Raw genomic sequence first — 20,417 nt, 5'->3', positions numbered from 1 at the left:
GCGCGTAGGTGCGGGATCCCATGCTCGTCTGCTCACGGGAGCTTTAAAGTTACAAATGGGGGTGGGGTCGCACACTACTCACACACCGGCGGTGTCGCCCCTAAGGACTCTGGTCAATGTAGTAAAGTGTTCGCGATGCATCATCTTTCGATCTTCTGCTATCTTCGCTGTCTTCGCCATCCCTGGACACGTGTTTCGGGGTATCACCCCTCGTCAGCAGGGATAGGCCGTGTACTGGGGTTGCCGATGGCTGCCGATATCTGCCAGGTATAGTACCACTCAGGCGCGTAGGTGTGGGATCCCAGGCTTGTCAGCCCACTGCTCACGGGAGCTTTAAAGTTACAAATGGGGGTGGGGTCGCACACTACTCACACCCCGGCGGTGTCGCCCCTAAGGACTCTGGTCAATGTAGTAAAGTGTTCGCGATGCATCATCTTTCGATCTTCTGCTATCTTCGCTGTCTTCGCCATTCCTGGACACGTGTTTCGGGGTATCACACCTCGTCAGCAGGGATAGGCCGTGTACTGGGGTTGCCGATGGCTGCCAATATCTGCCAGGTATAGTACCACTCAGGCGCGTAGGTGCGGGATCCCAGGCTCGTCAGCCCACTGCTCACGGGAGCTTTAAAGTTACAAATGGGGGTGGGGTCGCACACTACTTACACACCGGCAGTGTCGCCCCTAAGGACTCTGGTCAATGTAGTAAAGTGTTCGCGATGCATCATCTTTCGTTCTTCTGCTATCTTCGCTGTCTTCGCCATCCCTGGACACGTGTTTCGGGGTATCACCCCTCGTCAGCAGGGATAGGCCGTGTACTGGGGTTGCCGATGGCTGCCAATATCTGCCAGGTATAGTACCACTCAGGCGCGTAGGTGCGGGATCCCAGGCTCGTCAGCCCACTGCTCACGGGAGCTTTAAAGTTACAAATGGGGGTGGGGTCGCACACTACTTACACACCGGCAGTGTCGCCCCTAAGGACTCTGGTCAATGTAGTAAAGTGTTCGCGATGCATCATCTTTCGTTCTTCTGCTATCTTCGCTGTCTTCGCCATCCCTGGACACGTGTTTCGGGGTATCACCCCTCGTCAGCAGGGATAGGCCGTGTACTGGGGTTGCCGATGGCTGCCAATATCTGCCAGGTATAGTACCACTCAGGCGCGTAGGTGCGGGATCCCAGGCTCGTCAGCCCACTGCTCACAGGAGCTTTAAAGTTACAAATGCACAAAGCAGAACAGACAGTGTCCTAACCAAGTCGCCTTTTTCTTCTTTCATTCAAACATTACTACATGCAATTTACTGTGGTAGTAAGACTTGTTTTTCGCATCTAATTAATTGATCAATAATGTAGCTTGTCTGCCAGTTTTTTCTGTCTCCTCCCTGTTCGCCTGGGGTGAAGTACAGTTTTCTTTACTTTTTGTTGTGGAATCTTTTCCCTTCTTTGTCGAGTTCATATAACCGGTTTCTCTGATATCTGTATACTGTATAAGTATTTATCATTGGATTGGTCCTCTGTAGACTCATAATACTCTATAGACATTCAACAGTCCACCTCTCCACCCCCCCACCTCCCCCCATCGTTAGGTCATCGGACCCCAGGATTCAATATGTACTATGTAAGCAATGCAACGGGACCCCCCAGAAAAGCTTCTTAGGCCTCGCCAGGGATTTGGAAGATCTTCTATGAACGGTTCCCAAAAGAACCCGTTTTAAATATCTTGGCGAAGGAAACATTGAGAAAAAGGTGCAAGGCTCAAAATGTATACCTTGCAGGTACCATGCAGCTATTGGATGCTGTTAACCCACTGAGTTGTTTTACCAGGATTGTAACCTGTGACCTGAGGGTAAATTAAACATTAAGGTCTCTTAATGCAGTTTGTTTGTGAACAAATAAGTAATAGAGCAGCTGTGTTATTACTTTTGTTCTTGTCGCCAGTTTCTTCAGGGCAGAACTTTAAAAAGTTATAAATGTACTGACCATACAACTTTCTAGTTATCCGCCTAATGTGAGTTGTGTACTAGTGCGCCTGCAGCTCATAAGGTCGTACTACTATCACTGTATTCTCGAGATCACGACAAGTGCTGCTCACAGTATAGTTTGACGGTTTGAAACGGTGCGTCTCCATGTGTCAGTTTCATTTGGAGGTTTCGTTTCAGAGGCAGCCTCCATTGCATCGGGACACCTTTGAGTGCACTGTGTATGTTTTGTGCACGTGCGCCCTTGACAGTCTTTGGGTCTAGGGCACGTGCAGCTTGGCTCCCTGCACCATGCTAGGCTGTTCCGTACTCCTAAAACACCAAACACTCCAGCCACAATCAGCCTGTTGGAAAGTACTCTGTACTTCAGCCGCCGCACATTTCCTGGAAGCGCCAACCAATAGCCACGGGAAGCACCGGGAAGTCCGACGCAGTGACGTTTGTGGAAAGATCTTCGGTGCACTTCTGCGTCACGCGGCGGCCCCCAGGGGCCGAGCGGGGGGTGCAGCGCTTGGATCATATCACAACCCCCGGTGGACCTTTTGGGGGACTCCGGGCAAAGTTCCCTGAGGAATTGGAACGCGTGCAGCCCTCGGATCAGGTCACAACCCCCAGTGCGCTCTCTTGGGGGGCCGCGTGCTGGCCGCACAGCTCTGTGCACTCAGCGGCTGCGATGCTAGCACTTCGATTCCACTCCGTCAGCACAAATGGCTGTTTATTAAAGGTTTGCCTTGAAGGAGGTTGTAATTAATTAAAGGCAGGGTAATGTGTGCAGGAAGGAGCTGTTTGCTGTAAATGGCCGCTCCCGTGCCTGACAGTCTGATTAATGAGTGCTGCTGTTCTCTGGCGTCGGCTTCCAGGAGCTGGGGGTCTCCCGTGCCCTCCGGCGGGAGCAGCCCATCCACGCAACATCTTGTGGTGACAGCAGCTGCCTCATTACAGACAGCCGTGCTCGGCGCGTGCCGACGACACCAGCAAAGGTGACATGTTCAGGAGCTCTTCAATTCAGAGGTCTGCCGCGCGGCGGCGTGCCCCGAGGCGCCGGGAGCGCGGGAACCTCCGACAGAGGCTCAGCCATGAGACAGGGCGAAGGGAGGAGGCTGCGACCGCGGCATTGTTGTGCCCACAAACTACACAATACAGGGAGATGAGAAGGGTCCCAAAACACGGGGAGGCGGGGTACCGGGCAAAGGCTTCAGCGCCGACGGGTGGGGAGTTCAGCGAGAGCAGGAATCGTATAACGTGCTCGAGTAGATGACAAAGTATGTGTATATATATATATATATGTATATAGAGATAACTCTAATCACTAGTATATGCAGTAGACCTTTTACTCTCTACCATTCCTATGTGACTCTTAGAGTATATCCATTCATATCCCTTCCTTATGTATATAGAGATAACTCTAACCACTTGTATATGTAGTAGACCTTTTACTCACTACCATTCCTATGTGACTCTTAGAGTATATCCATTTGTATCTCTTCCTTGAGTGACTGTACTACTTGTACATTTGCAACTTTTCTTTCTGTTTGTATCTCTTCCTTGTGTGACTTTACATCTTGCACATTTGCAATTTTTTCTGTTTGTATCTTTTATGTAACGCATGTAATCCTAAATCCTTATGTTTAGGTCTCGCCTGTCGATGCGCATGCGCATCGAGCAAGCGAGAGTATTGGGACTTATCCACTCTTTATCCACACTGCAAGGAATCGTGGCGATTCCTTGCAGTGCCCGTGACTTTTAAGCTCAATGCGCATGCGCATTGAGCTTAAAAGCGCGTGCACGTCCGTCTTTGTTTACCCGCTCCGCCCCCTCCCCTTCCCGCCGTCTCACATTTCCCCTGCCGCATCAAAGGCTTTCACGGCCGGCCGGCCATGCTTTCAGTTTCACGACCGGCCGGCCGTGTCAATTACATTCCAAAGCCCGCTCTCCCTGCTCCGCCCCCTGCTCCGGCCGAGACGCATTTCTCCTCCCCCCTCCCCTCTCTTCCCTCCGTCTTGTTTCCTTTAGCTGCCCTGGATGATCTATTCTTACTCAAACTTGCACCGCTTTTACTAAATCTTACCCTTTTAACCTTCGCGATGTTTCCCCCTTTTTACCTCCAGTGCTTGATATATCGTTCTCCCCTTTTTAACTCGGTTTTGCGAGGTCTCCGTTTATTTATCCTCTTGCTGGCTCCCCTTTTCTTTACCCCGCCCGGTCCGGAGGATCTCCTCTGCCATAGCCCGGTGCTGGATCTGTCCTCGTAAGCCCGGTGCTGTAATATCCACGCTCCCCCTTAGCCCGGTGCTGGATCGCCCTTCTCTTATCCCACACATGAGTTGCCCGACCGTGCTAATCCTGACTGCATGAATAAAATCCAGCACAGGCAAACGCACCCGTTCTCCTACTGTAACTTCAATATACTCGCAGGCTCGCCACCTCACCCAAACGTGCTCCCCCAAACAACGCGGCCTGCCACGCAAGGACATCAAACCTGGTTGCTGGTGGTCCCTACAGCTGCTTGAACCAGGTCCCGAGCTACAAAGAAACTCCAGCATTCAGCACCTCCTCGCCTCACCGCCTCGGTCTGCCTCTCACCTTCGTCGGCATCAGGCCTCCGCCCGCATCCCATAACTGCCATCTTGGGAGCATAGTGCACCACAGGAAGGTTAAGGCGATCTCGCCCTCCAGACTTCTCCCCCAGGACTGCCGCCTCCGCAGTTTTCCGCTGTGAGTCTGCACGCCGAATCGCCTCCCAGCCGCTCACAAACAGAGTGCACATCTCCCGTTGCTGCAGCCGGTGGAAGTCTCCCCCTCAGTGCGCTGCCGTCATTTTAGATGCGCAGCGCCCAGCGCTCAATCGGGTGATTTTGCTGCACTTACACCCTTGTAACAGCACCAATGCGCCCCAGCAGCAGTCCAGCTCATGCACCAGGATTTCCGCAACCAGTTTTGCAGTAAGGGGCCACCTTAGAATCGCCAACCCCTCACCCTCAACACCTCACCCTCACTCACTCACCCTCAACCCCTCACCCTCAAACCCTCACCCACCCTCAACCCCTCACCCTCACTCACTCACCCTCAACCCCTCACTCTCACTCACTCACCCTCACTCCCCCTCAACCCCTCCCCCTCAACCCCTCACCCTCACCCTCACTCACCCTCACTCACCCTCAACCCCTCACTCACCCTCAACCCCTCACCCTCAACCCCTCACTCACCCTCACTCTCACTCATCCTCACTCACCCTCAACCCCTCACCCTCACTCACCCTCACTCCCCCTCAACCCCTCACCCTCACTCACTCACCCTCAACCCCTCACCCTCAACCCCTCACCCTCAACCCCTCACTCACCCTCACTCTCACTCAGCCTCAACTACTCCCCCTCACCCTCACTCACCCAAAACCCCTCACTCACCCTCACCCTCACTCACCCTCACCCTCACTCACCCTCAACACCTCACTCACCCTCACTCACCCTCAACACCTCACCCTCAACCCCTCACCCTCACTCACCCTCACTCACCCTCACTCACCCTCACTCACCCTCACTCACCCTCACTCACCCTCACTCACCCTCACCCCCTCACCCTCACTCACCCTCACTCACACTCACCCTCACCCTCACTCACCCTCACTCACACTCACCCTCACCCTCACACAGTGCAATAGTTCTCAGACCATTTCAGTTAGAGCTTTTAGAAATGTTTATGGCTTTTTTTATTTGTAATACTTTAGCATTGGCTACAGGAAACAAAAATGCTAAACATTTACAAAAAAAACCCATAAACAATTCTAAAAGCACTAACTCTAATGGTGCGAGACCTATTGCATTTCCAATGCTTGTTTGCAACTGGTTCTTATGTAAAGCGCTTTGACACCTTCGGGTAAAGTTCGCACTATATAAAATCGCATTAAATAAAATAAATAAAATAAAGTAATTTCAGGGGTGTGGGGGGAGTGGTGGCAGGTGCGCCCACCAACCAGGTTGGTGGATATGTTTGGCAGGGACTGGGGTGACTTAATACAGGTAGATAGCAATAGATAAATAAACCTTGTGATGATCAGGTGAGCAATCAAGTGGGCATTATACGCCACCACTTTTTGATTACTGAATTTCTCCACACTCTTCTTCAAAGAGTAGTATCAGATCAGAGTCGGACAACGTGACCCAATCCTAAGTTTCTGCTCTTCTGCCCCTTTGTCTTCCTAACACGAGTCCATACCAAAAATGCATAGTTTTGACTGAGCGTTTGCATGCTTGTAACGGCAAACTTTACACCTGCCTTCTCTCTCTAGTGAGATAATTTACTAAGTAGAGTCACAGGAATGTTTTTAAAAACAACAGCTCCCCTGCTTCACTGCGTACCAAACTGACATGATAGAGCCTTCAGTAGGTGGGTAAGGACCGAGTATTCCGCTGGCCCCAGAGCCCTGGGTCACAGTGACCTCAGCCACTGAGTCGATTCAGTGCTATCTCTGATGGATGCCGTCTGCTTGACCAACGGCGGCTCTGAAGACGGGTCTCCTCAAATTAGACAGCATGATTGTCAGCGCGTGTTCTGTCTACCCACTCTGGGTAAGGGCCACATCGAACCATAATTCTCATGACGGAATAGACCCTGCAGGCTGTAACAAATACACATTATGCAAGTAGAACTTGGATTGCCATTTGAAGTTTCTCTATAATTACTGCACACATGCCTGTCCTGTGTTTTCCATTTGTCATTATAGTCCTTCCATGCTAGCGCAGTTCGCTACATCACTATCAAATTGTAGTCCTACTTGTTTGACAACTTCTTGTCTCACTTTTGGTTTAGAAAATCTTGCCATCCCATCCTTATCAGCCAAGCATAGGTGCTTTTGCCTCCCTCCATTGGTAGTATGGAGATACACATTTCCTTCCACAACCAGTCAAAACCTGGCTTTTACACTTTAAAAAATCTAAAAACTTTTATTTCCCTGATTTCATTGTCTATTAAGGTAGTGCACTACATAAACATACAGCTTAGATTACCTGAGAGTAATCAAAGGGATCACAGAAAAGGGAGGTAGTGAAGGCTGACATCTTTAAATCCTCTTGAACAGAAGAGGATTAGTCATTCAGAAATTCTGTCGGTTACAGTACCTTGGAAACAATGACTCAACAAAGACGTTGGGAGGCGCCGGGGAGGGCGGCATCACTGAGGCCGGTGGAACGTCGGTTCCTTGCTGTCGGTGCAGGTTGCTGGCACCTCTGTGCGCGGGATGGCGCTTTGCACAACGGAGGTTGAGGATTCACTGAAGCAAGTGAGGTGTCGGTTCCTGGAGGCGGTGCAGAGTCGGTGAGCCGGTGTATCCCGGGGATGTTGCGAGGCACACAGGAGGTGATGCGGCATTGGCAGCGAGGCATTGGTTCCGCTGGCGGTGCGATTTCGATGTAGTGTCAAGAGTTAAGCCACGCAGCATCGATTTCACAGTGTCGATGTCAAACCACAGGGCCACCGATGCGGAGTCAAAGTCCAGTGCCACATACTTCGGTGGCGTGGTATTTATGGACTCCCTGCTGCAGCGGCGTTTGGACCTGTTTCAAGTCGTGGTCGTTGCATTGAGTTGAGTGGGGACCACAGCTCCGGTGCAGGCAGCAGCGTCACACTCAAAGTTGGTGTGCTAGTTTCTTCTTTCTTAGCAAAGCAAACTCTCTTCCAAGGGCCCACAAACTAGATTTGGCACCACTTGGCAAAGTAGGGCTCTCAGCAGGAAAGCCCGGATGCTACAGGTGAAGTCTTTGATGGCCCTGAGACTTCCAACAGGAGGGAAGCTCAACTCAAGCCCTTGGAGAAACTTTGAAAGCAGGATGCAGAAAACAAAGTCCAGTCCTTTCACTCACAGGACGGAAGTAGCAGCAGGCCAGCACAGCAAAGTAAACGGCAAAGTGGCAGTCTTTCTGGCTGAATGTCCTCCGTTCAGAAGTGTTCTCAGTATAAGGTGTCAGAGGTCCAGTACTTTTACCCATTTCTGCCATTAAAGTGGGCAAACCTCAAAGGAAAGTCTTTGCAGTGCACAATACCCTGCCCTTCCTGGCCTTGGCTCCAGACACACTACAGGGGGGAGAGACTGTTTTGTGAGGGGACCGGCACTGCCCTATTCAGGTGCAAGTGTAAACTCCTCCCACCTCTCTAGCTCAGGAAGACCTATCATCCTTGTGATGAGCCATCAGGATATACATTACACACCTCAGTTCCCTTTGCGTATGACTTTCTAGAGGGAATTCACAAGGCCAACTGTCATCCAGCCCAGACAGGTATTCTAGGGACAGGCAGAGGCACAAAATGGTTAGGTAAGAAAATGCCGACTTCCTGAAAGTGGCATTTTCAAAACTGCAATTTTTAAAACCAACTTCACTAAAATATGTATTTTTAAATTGTGAGTCCAGAGACACCAAACTCCAATTTTCTATCGGCTCTCAATTGGAAGATACAGTTGTAAGATGCTATAAGGCAGCTCCAATGCCAACCTACGGGAGAGATAGGCCTTGCTGTAGTGAAAAACGAAATTAGCGGTGTTTCACTACCAGGCCATGTACAACACAACAGTACATGTCCTACCTTTTAAATGCACTGCACCCTGCCATTGAGGCTACGTAAGGCCTACCTTAGGGGTATCTTACATGTAATAAATCGGAAGGTTTGGGCCTGGCAAGTGTGTGAACTTGTCAGGTCGACAGGGTAGTTTAAATTGCACACATAGACACTGCTGTGGCAGTCCCGAGACATGTCTGCAGGGCTACTCATGTGGGTGGCACAATCAGTGCTGAAGGCCCACTAGTAGCATTTGACTTACAGGCCCTGAGCACACCTGGTGCACTATATTAGGGACTTACTAGTAAATCAAATAGGCCAATCGTGGGGAAAAGAAAAAAACATTACATTTTAGACAGGGCACTAGTAGTAATGTGCCCAGAGTCCTAAAACCATCAAAAATGAAGTTCAGCCCACAGTCAAAAACAGGAGGTCGGATACAGAAATACAGGGAAAACCACACCAAAAGATGCTAGGTCTAACAGTCTGGATAAACAAGCAGTATGTGTACTGGCACTACAGCTTGTGTGCACAAGCGCAGATGCATCCACATGTGCGTAGGTTTCATCCACAGGCGTACAAAGCATAAGCCTGGAGCAGAAGTTTCACTTGCCTTCACAGAGGAGCAAAACAACAGAAGTACAGGAAAGAACACTGACTCACATGCTCAACTGTCGCAGCAGGCACTTGGTACAGTTGCACGTGGATTGGTCCAAGTGCATTCAGCTGCATCCCCCAGTAATCGTTGTTCGGGCCCCAGTATGTAGTAGGATGATGAGCGGGGGGGGGAGTGTGGGGGGGGGGTTACAAGCTGTGGGTGGTAGAATTCTGGCAATAATGTTTGCATTGAAATAAGGATTCACACAGTGGAGCTGTTCGATTCCTGGCATGACAGTGGCGTGGTAAAACACAGGACAATGTGGATTTGGGCATGAGAGTGTTGTTATACAAACCAGAAGAATATGCATGGTTGCACTGTATTGGTGCTTTACATACTAGATTAAGAATACTCCAAGAGCAGTGTTGCTTTACATACTGTGGTAATATGGACTCTTACATTGCACTGCTGCTTTAGATATGTGTTAAGAGGGAGTCTGAAATGACAGTGGGCCTTTACATAGCTCCCCAATGTGTGTTTGGCATACCAGTATTTCTATGGCAATGTAGATAGTGCCATTGCAATGCTTGCTTTACATGCAGTTGGGTGTGGTCACTGGTATGATGGAAGTAACTTTATATCATCAATGTGTAAGACCGGAGGCTTTATTAGTCCAAGCTCTGGCCAATAGATGAAGGAGTGTGATTACATCATTGTACCATAAACACAAAACTTTTTTGTTCCTCAAGGGAACAGAATTCTGAACCTGCAGCGCTTTGCCCACATGAGATGCTGCCTAATATTAAGTGAGGGTGACGATGCTGTGTCCTCATTCAATATTTTAAAAAACCTTTGATATATTAGCTTGGTAATACCTTTTCTCTGTGTTAAAGAGGTGCAAATTGTGCCCCTACTTTATGAGCTGGGTCAGCACAGGACCAATATCAGGATAGAGTCTACTCTGATTTGCTTAATTCTGCCTACAACTAATTTGCATATGGTTGTGTGATACACTTTCTACTATTTCAGTAAGACTGCGTTTGGGTAACATAAACGTCAAAACTATGTGGGGCTGGGTCCGTGCACACCATCAGAATATGTTGACCTAAGTCCTGGCTAGTACACAGTGCACCATCTGGACCTCTAACCTTGCAAGGTTCCGGATGATATATGCAACCTCAGAACATGAAAACCCAGATTGATATGATATGATATGATAACATGAATTTATATAGCACGCGTACACCAGCGGTTTCTTGGCGCTTTAAGAACAGACTGGGAGCATGCAAGAGGTATGACCAGTTAACTGTAGGCTTGAGAGAAGAGCAAAGTCTTCAGTCTTCAAAGCCTTCCTGAATTGGGAGTAGGAGGGAGTTAAACGGAGAGTGAGAGGAAGAGAATTCCAAAAGAGTGGAGCTTGTGAAGAAAAGCGCAAGCCACCGTGTTTCCCCAACAAAATCATGGAAACTGATCTCCCCTCTCGTTGTTAGCTCAGGCATGTCCATAGGGAAACACAAGAAGTACACAAATTGGCATTTCACACATTTATTGATACAATTGGATTGTTGCATAAAATACGTGCACTGCAATGATGAATAGAAGGGAGCTAAACTGTGTTGTCAGCGTTACAAGAATGGCGAAAAGCATGAACAGTTTAACCATTGTGCAATTGGGTTGATTACATACATACATAGAATTGTACTCCTGCCTAGTGCTACCTAACTCTAAAGCATGGGGTGTGCAAGTCTACCAGAATTACTTACAGTGGTTTAACTCCCCTTTACCTGTGGGTGGGTGTCATCTGGTAGCTAGTCTTGGTGTAGAAGAAGCAGCATTCCCTCTCAGGTTGGTAATGGGATTCAGCGTGGCTAGAATTCCGGCATGAGGCGACCTCGAAAATCTCATCGAAATGCTCCTCTGTCTAAACAAAGGCTGGGTACAGTTTATATAATAAACTTCACCTATTCTGTCTATGCCGTAGTTCTGGTCTGGCTGTCGGTGTTGATTGTACTCACACAGAGCTGTCGCCGAACGGACAACAACAACATTTTGTGCAGTGAACTTAGTCCTTGTACAGAATATTTCAGGGCTTGATACTATGCCTACGAAGTAGTGTAAGTGTAAGAAAACTAATTTCTGAGTACATTATCCCATAAGGGCGCGCAAGCAAATGTGTGTTAAAAGGCATCATTTAAAAAGGATGTCAGCCTAAAATGCGAACATGTAAAATGCACTTGTTTTGTGCTCGGGACCTATGTAACCTCACAACAGTTAATCCCTGTCATTGGCAGCAAAGGGAGCAAACAAATATTGTCTGGAATGTGGTGTCGCAAAATTATCAGAGGTTGAGAGTAATCTAAGCACTCTGTCCATCACTTTTGTTCCTCTCTCAGAGGAGCTGCCTGTCTGTTGGAAGTCACATTAGACAAAGGCCTGTAGGTCTGTCCTCGTCCTTTTGGGGACAAATAAAGACATAAAAGGTCACCATGGTTCCATAGATTTTGAAACGTTATAGTTCCAGAGCCTGTGCTCTGCAAAGAAATCCAAGCCCAGTGGCACGCAAGATATCTGGCTTTAAAATGTCCTCATGCCTTCTCTTTAGGAACCGGCCCCCAGCCAACCAGTCGCGAGATATTTGTTGTGCATTTCTTTGCTTCTTTTAAAAGTTTTATATAGTGTGAACATGTCCCTTGCAGGTATCGGAGTGCTTTACACATCTTCAGATAACTGAGACATATGGAACCAATAAAACTCTCCAGAAAAGGGAGGGATCACCACAATATATAGATACAAATAGATTTGATAGTACAAAAACAATAGTAATAGCAAACACAATAACTGTGTGAGCAGCTATAATTGGGTGTTGTCAGCTTAAATGTGATAGTGTATGCTGGATGAACTCAGGGTTTCAGTAAGAAGCTCCGTGAGCAAGTTAAAGAGAGTGGGTGAGAGAGACGAACCCTGTGGGACCCCTAGTGTGGCCTGAGTGGTCTTAGATGGGGACTGATTAACCTTGAATCTTTGAGTTCTGTTTTGGAGAAACGAGGTGAACCAGTTTAGGACGGACCCTGATAAGCCCATTTTGTGTTCCACTAAATCTAGTAAGTTGTCGTACTTAACCATATCGAGTGCTGACGATAGATCAAGGAGAATTAGAAGGCAAGATTTGTTCTGATCCAACATTTTAGTGCATCATCCACTTTGTGTGTAAGAACCGAATCAGTACTGTTCCCTGGGCATAAGCCGGTTTGGAATGGGTCCAGAAGGCAGAATTGTTCAAATCTGGTTACAGAGTTGGATGTGTACACATTTTTCAAGGAGGCTTGACAGAGCTGTAATGTTGGTGATAGGGCGGAAGTTGTTTAGATCAGTGTGATCTGCTGTTTGTTGTTTTAGAATGGAGGACAACTGCCAAGACTTTAGACAGTCAGGGATAGTGCCTTGAAGTAGTGAGGCATTACAATCTTGGTTCAAAGTGGGAGTATTAACGGCTTGATCTGATTGAAGAAATTGGAGGGTAGAGGGTCATTGAAGTGGTTTGAGTGTTTCAGCATTGCTAGAATTATGAGAATGGTGCTTTCCTTAAAGGTTTTGAAAGAAATCCATGAGGTGTTATTTTTGAGGATGTGTCCAGGTGGACATGAGGGTGCAACAATCCAGGAGGAGGAGAGGCTGGAGTGAGGTAAGAGAGGACGATGCTCCAAAGCTATCTGCAAATCATTTCCCATGTTTTCCGTCTTTTCAAGGAAGGAGGAGGCAAATTCCTCGCAGTTTTGTAACGGACTGGATCCAGCTAGGTGAGGATTGGGTAGGCCATTTGATTGGAGTTAAACGAGTTCAAATAGTTTCTAGGGTCAGTTTCTAGCTTGATCTAGTTGGTTTCAAGGATCATTACTCCTAAAACACAAAACGTTGAAACCATGATTAGCCAGTTGGAAGGTACTCTGTACTTTAGCCTCTGTACATTTCCAGAAGCTCCAACCTATAGCCAAGGCAAGCTGGGGGGGCACCTGGAAACCTGATGCAGTGACCTGTGCGCAGAGACATTTTGAAACTATTTTGTTGCACTCTATCAGAGTCTAGGTCCAATGAGCTGCTTTGAACCAAATGAGAAACCAGACTGTTGGCATAGACCTGGCTAGCACATCTAGCCTCTGCATCCTTCATCTACTTTGCCTAAATAAGTTAACAATAGTGAATCCTGAAAATTGTGAGCCAACTGCTAAAATAGTTTCTAGGGTCAGTTTCTAGCTTGATCTAGTTGGTTTCAAGGATCATTACTCCTAAAACACAAAACGTTGAAACCATGATTAGCCAGTTGGAAGGTACTCTGTACTTTAGCCTCTGTACATTTCCAGAAGCTCCAACCTATAGCCAAGGCAAGCTGGGGGGGCACCTGGAAACCTGATGCAGTGACCTGTGCGCAGAGACATTTTGAAACTATTTTGTTGCACTCTATCAGAGTCTAGGTCCAATGAGCTGCTTTGAACCAAATGAGAAACCAGACTGTTGGCATAGACCTGGCTAGCACATCTAGCCTCTGCATCCTTCATCTACTTTGCCTAAATAAGTTAACAATAGTGAATCCTGAAAATTGTGAGCCAACTGCTACAGTCATTTCAATTGACTAATGATATCTGGTGTTTGACATAATCCAAATGGAACATCTTTTTCAAAATAGCCCCCAAACATTTGGTCTAGAGACTTCCCAGTGTTTACCATTGTGGTCTGTGTAATTTACTCTCTTTTTCTACGCTTGTTTTAAATAACTAAATGCTTTACGTACGTGAGCCCAAACCCCTAATCACCATTTAGTGTAAACCTAGACTACTCGGCAAATACCAAAACTGGAGACTCCGGCAAACGAAGGCAGTTTTGGCTATGCATACAGGGTCAAAGATCAGTCATCGGTCACTTGTTCTTTCCAATAATTCTCTTTTACCACAAGACCTGAAGAACATGCCCAACATCTGGACATTCCCAATGATTGAAGAATCTCTTTATGCATAAACAAGTCCAAAGTGGTTACAGGCTGAGTCTCTGCTCTCCCCATGCCTCGCCATCTGCCAAATGCTTAAATCTGCCTGTGAGCCCCGGAATCATCCGCAGTGTAGTGGCGTTTCTTCTACATCTGCATGTGCATAATAGAGTAGGAGCATTCAATGTAATTTGGATGTGTAAGAAATACAGTTAAGTAAATATCCTAAATGCATACACCCTCTTTAAATGAAGCAGGGATTTCGTAACTATGTTTGCAATAGTATGAGCTCTCCGTTATCTTCATTTTCTTCTGGGTGTCAGTCATTAGCCTCCTCCTTCCCACACAAGACTTTTTCCCTTTACACTTTGTTTAATGTGAAAAGTGTAGAAAATATGGTACAATGGTGCATCAGGATGCTATCCTGCTCTGTTGGACATCTCTACCCACTGTCCAAGGCCCCTTTACATTTAATTCCCATTTGACCCTCCACCTCATGATCTGGGAGAATGTTACCTGATTTATTTGCTACCATTTCTTTGATAAACATTTTCTAATGTTACTTGTGACATACTCCTCCTAGTTTCATAGTGTGACCTCTCACAGATGCAGGGTGTGGGCTCCAGCCCTTTGGCTGGATATGAGAAGAGCAGCACCATTTACTGTCAGCCGATGCTGGCAGCTGCACGTCAACCTAAGCATGGCTTCTCACATACTATTACTACCTACCCGCAGGACTCCAGGGCCTTATCACAGTCTGTTGCTCTCCTTAGATAGTCATTAAAGGGCATTGAAATACAGAAATTCCATTTGAACAAATCAATAGTTTTATTATCAAATAGAAAGTGTATGTGTATGAATGTTGAATGCTATTTTTGTTTTTTTACGTCTCGCTTAGCGAACGCAGCTGCTTCACCTTGGCGAGACTATTGTTGTCGGTTTTGCTAGCGAAGGGAGACAAATCATGTGCGCGCACGGACAGGCGATGTGCACGCACATGGCGTCTCCTCTCTGCCTCACATGCTCCCACCGCGCGCTTGTTATTTATTCTTGCAAAAGTTCATTTTTTCTTCCTTTTTGCTATTTTTTGCAAACATAATTGACACCTTTAGTCTGCTACGTTTTAACTTGTTATCACTTTTCACTTTTAATAGCTAATACATATATTTGGAAACTAAAAACCATTGCAGGCTTACAAAGCCAGACCTATTAGCTCTGTCGGTGGTTGTTTTTACTTTAATTAACTTTTGTGTTTTTCAGTAGTACCATGTCATCGCTTTAGCAACATCCTGGCATATATACCGACTATATGTAAACAGCCATCCTTCAAATTTGCAGTTCTCTGGGCACAGGGACATTTGTGATTTGCTAAAGGTCACAGATGCTCCAAGGCACCGGGAGCTTTCGCTTGTGACATTTGACTTACATCAAGGATATTATCTGTGGTTCGCCCCACCTCGCAGACAGAAGTGAGCCTCGCAGAATGAATCGGGCCATGTGCGTCTGGGCCTGCGAGTGCTGACGCATCCGAAATGTGGGCTTATGAGACCATGGGGTCGCTTGCCCTCAACAAGGGGTCGCTTTGGACTTGAGTGTGTGTGGTATAGGGTAAACAAGAGGATGAGAGCGCTTAAAAAGTAATTTAACCAACAATCCCCAGTGGTGTGTATCAACAATGCACTTCGGGATGGGATGCATTATACCTGTCCAAGATTTGACATTTGCCGTAGAAGTTCAGGGGTGATAGATTTAAAACACAGATGCCCTTTGATTTTCGAAGAATGTGTTCCTACCCCCTCCAGTGGGATGTTCCGGTCTATTACCTCGGTGAGTTCACTTTGAGATTTTCAGACCATTCCTGGCCATGTTTTTTTTTTAATTATAAGAGAATTAGCCTTTAGGTGCACGGAAAATGCGGCCAAAAGAAAGAAGGCTTTGTAGATGCTACAATGAGAAACATTAAACTTTAGCCATCTCTAGATTAAATATTCCAGTCTCCGGTACTTTTTTTTAAAACACATTCTTTTGGGTACACCATATAGTAATCTGTAATCGGGTTCTTTCAGAATGTCTCATATTCGACTCCGGAACTCGGTGTGACTACAGCCTTTCTTTTGAGGAAAAAACATGCTCCGGATATGGATGAAAGTGGTTCATGTTCGAGCCTAGGCAAGGGCACTGCTTAAAGCAACATGACCTCCTGCACTAAACTAAAGTGTTTTTTCAGGCATTTTTTCTCTAATGGACACTAAGATATGTCTTTTCAATTCTTAGATGCAGCTGATGTTCAACAGACAGTGACAAAAAGTGAGATTCATTAAACAAGCATTTTCAATGCAATAGGTCCCTTGTTTGCGAGAGTTTAAGCTATTAGTATTGTAAATGGCAATGCCTTTTATTTATGTTTCAAAACACAAAACTTAAATAAAAGGCTTTGTCATTTACAATGCTAGTAGCTTAAACTGTGTGAATGTGAGACCTATTGCATTGCAAATGCTTGTTATATAGGGCTACTCGTTCTTAATAGTGTTCACTTTGGCACACCGAATTTAAGAAGGTTTGCCGCATTCACATTTGTGTTAATAGCACCAAAACATTTTGCGCTTTCCCCATTTCGCACAGGACCTTAGTGATCTATTTGGTCACACATTTTGTCTATCTCTGAGCCCTAAGTTTGCAGTGGGTTGAGATTTGTACTAGTCACTGAGCTTCTCATTTGGTTTCAGGCTCGGTTGATCCGTGAGATTGGTAACTACGGCGGAATCCTCATCACTTCTTACTCCTATGTGCGTCTTATGCAGGAGAGCATACAGCGATATGATTGGCACTATGTCGTCCTGGACGAGGGGCACAAGATCCGCAACCCCAATGCAGCCGTGACAATGGCATGCAAACAGGTGAGTAGTGAAGAGCTATTGAATATGTGCTTGTGTGACCCTTGAGAAAACTTCACTGCAATGAAAGCCAGTTTTCATACTGAGCCTGTCACTGCCAAGTGGCAAAAGCAGCATGCAGAACTCCTACATTTCTGAAACCAGTAGTATACCTGGCCCCTTCTGCAGTCAGACCCAGGGCTCGTGCATTCAAGCCTAGAAGCAGTTGGGGTACCCCTCATCTGACTAAAGCCCATAACAAACTTTTTTCATGGAGGTACCCAGCCCACGGCAAGCTCCCACAACTCTGAGACATAGTGTCATGCATAGTCCCGCCCCCCCTACACCATAAGGGCCCACATGGTCTTATTTGACCAAACCTATAGGAGCACACTGACACCTTTACTGAGATACAGTTCTCTTATTGTGCCTTTACTGCACTCACTCCAAGATGGCACACAGTGCCCTTAGTCTGCTCAGGCATGTACCACCTAAGGCACCCACTGCGCTAGCAGGATGCAGCCATTCACAAACCCCAATCCACTGAGATTCGGGGACCGTTCAGTACCCTACAATGCAGAGATTAAAGAGTCTCAACATGTCCCACTGCCCTGAGGCACAGTAGTTAGATAGTCTCAATTTGCAATGACTGCTAGAGCCAAAGAGAGGTCCATAACACTGAGAACCAGTGGCTACAATGACCCCTGTTTATCAGTGAAATCTAGGGGCCAAATAGAACCCCAGTTGCACCTAGGCTACGTAACAGCCAATATTCCTGTAAACACCTAGAACCGTGCTCAGCCACCACTGCTTTGAGATCAAAGGATCAACCAGATTTCCATCCACACTTAAGACCCAGGTGTTGCAAAATAGGAAATGTAAGACTGTTTGATCTCACCTTTGGCAATTCTTTCTCCAACTCACCCATCAAGTACTCCTAATATGATTGCGAAGGGGGTTTGTATGTGAGAAATTTTTTGAACATTAACCATAACCCAGGGGCAATACAGAACCTGCTTACTGAGATTCAGGTGCCCACATCAAGCTGCTAATTTACTGAGACCCAGCAGTTGCCCATTGAACTTCGGGCATCACAAGCTGGGTACCACACAGAGTTCTTCCTTCAGTGAGAACGAAGTGGGAAAAACAAGTCCTCATTGTAGTGAAAATAGATCTAGTTCTGTGCCGAGTGCAGTTCACTACCAGGCCCAGTGCCATGCCTTAGTCTCATTAGTGGGAGCCACCTACTGTTAGGCTGTATCTTGTAGGATTGTTAATCGTGGGCGCCACCAGTATCACTTAGCAACAGTCCAGGTACCAATGTCGTAAGCAGTACTCATGCCACCTTACACACCAATAAAGTGAAAAGCATCTTGTGCTATAGCTGGTTCTAAATCAGACCCTTTCCCCATGAGTCCTTGCCAAAAGGGACTTCGTTTGTCACTCTCTAGCTGCACTAATACCTATCGCAATAGCAATAACAGAAGCCATGCCACAGTATCTGCCTCTCATTGATAAATTGCCTTCTGCCACACAATGTCACTTCTATTGGAGGTTGCATGCAAACCCGGGGTAAAAAATAGTATTTAGTGCTACACCTACTGTTAGTGCAGTGATATTACAACACTTTGCATCACTGCAGTAATGGACTCCATGTCACTGCAATGATAGTCTTTGTATCATCATAGTGATAGTCTTTCTGTGATCATTTTGACAGACTTTTGTACTATCATTGTCAAACTGTGTGCCCCATCCAGTGAAAATATGACATTGTTTCCCTGATGTTTCTCACTTGGGCTTCAAGATCATTCACTGTGATTTGTGGAGTGCCTCTGTAAATCCCTTCCCTTGTTTTTACTATTTCTGTAGTTCCTCGTTCAGGCTCTATATGCAATGACTGTAGTTTGATGGACCAAAATCATTTTGTAGACTGGTTCTAAACTAGCCTTATCACGTCCCCTGTCCTCATTTCTACACTAAATGCAGTTGCAGGATGGAAGAAAGCATTAGGCTATGCACAAGGGCATTATTTCTTTTCAGTATTTTGACTCTTGATTTTTTCTTCTTGCAGTTCCGTACACCCCACCGAATCATCTTGTCTGGATCACCCATGCAAAACAACTTAAAGGAACTTTGGTCTCTCTTCGACTTTGTCTTTCCCGGGAAGCTGGGCACATTGCCTGTTTTTATGGAACAGTTCTCTGTCCCCATCACAATGGGAGGGTACAGCACCGCCTCACCTGTGCAGGTAACACACCTCAATGTATGAGAATTAAACACCATCTCACCTCTGCCAATGATGCATGCCACCATACAGGGTACAAAAGCAAAAGGAACCATTGATGGACTGAGTGCTGAACAATGCAAACATTCACCCCCAGTCACAAAGATCTGAGTTTAATCCAGCATTCTTTCGCTCAACACACCACCCCAGTTTGGACACAGCCATATGCAAATCAGTCTTGACTCTGCACTTTCGACGCGGGTCCCGTGCTCTTCATGCCACTGGAGTCAAGCTAGCCTGGTTTATAAGGGGTAAAACCCTGAAACCGGTCCTAGGAGGCTTTTTTTTCCAGTACAGGGAGGACCTGGCCTGGCAGTTCAGGCTGGACTTGTTCACATTGGGAACTTGGCCAATATTGATTTGCATATGTGTGAGAAGTTGGCCTGATATATAATGTTTCCAATTCTGGAACCACTTTGTATCAGTCCAAACAACCCTTATGGTGTCTGGTTGTAAGTCAACCTTATTAGACAAGCTATCCTAGGGGTAGCATGGACTAAGCAGCCTTAAAGGCTTAACTTAAGAGGTCGTGTTAAGCGAGCTGTTTTACCACATACAATCCTGTAATATCAAATGAAAGGACACCACACAAGTATATATTATAAAAATATATGTATTTATTACTAAAAACAATCCCCAGTATTCTTTATGAATAAAGGGGCACAAGCGTTAAATCAAAAGCACAGTATAACATACAAAGTTGCACAATTTTGGATGAGGCCAAGGGGCCACTCAAACCATATACTAAAAAAATGGTATAAGAGATACCAATCGATCAGTGGTTAGGCCTAGGGCCTAGGGAATCTCTGGGAGCAGTCGGGACTAGCAATGCTGAAGTCGGGAAAAGCCTGCGGGATTCGGGTGCAGTGCAGAAAGTGCACGCATGCATCAATGTTAACCAATGGTGCGTAAAAGTTACAAAGTTAGAGTTTAAGGACACTTCCGCTGAACCTAGAGGAACAAAACTTAAGACACAGACCCTAGAGGTGTGTACCAGTGTGGGAACACCGGCGTTGCAATGTTACCTCACCCACAGGAAGTGGGTGCACAGGGTCGAAGTTGAGTCGGGTTTCGTCACGCAGGCTCTTGGTGCTTGGAGCTGAAAGGGCTGCAGGTGGGGTGAAAGAGAAGTGTCCGGTGGAGTCCAAGGGTGGACTCAAGTCGAA

At 46.6% G+C, this 20,417-nt stretch overlaps 1 protein-coding gene across 8 annotated transcripts in view; it reads left to right on the top strand.

Moving 5' to 3' along the window:
• Positions 1-20,417, top strand: part of ERCC6 (ERCC excision repair 6, chromatin remodeling factor) — a 251,290-nt gene that overhangs the window by 141,774 nt on the left and 89,099 nt on the right. For all 8 annotated transcript variants that reach the window (XM_078642710.1, XM_078642717.1, XM_078642713.1 and 5 more), the window contains 2 exons: positions 16,821-16,991; positions 19,039-19,215. In XM_078642710.1, the coding sequence (XP_078498836.1) occupies positions 16,821-16,991; positions 19,039-19,215 (348 nt within the window). The remainder of the gene's footprint in view (positions 1-16,820; positions 16,992-19,038; positions 19,216-20,417) is intronic.

Source organism: Lissotriton helveticus, chromosome 5_1, assembly GCF_964261635.1.
Source record: "Lissotriton helveticus chromosome 5_1, aLisHel1.1, whole genome shotgun sequence".
NCBI lineage: Eukaryota > Metazoa > Chordata > Amphibia > Caudata > Salamandridae > Lissotriton > Lissotriton helveticus.
The sequence above is the reverse complement of the archived record's forward strand: the minus strand, read 5'-3'. Positions and strand labels throughout refer to the sequence as shown.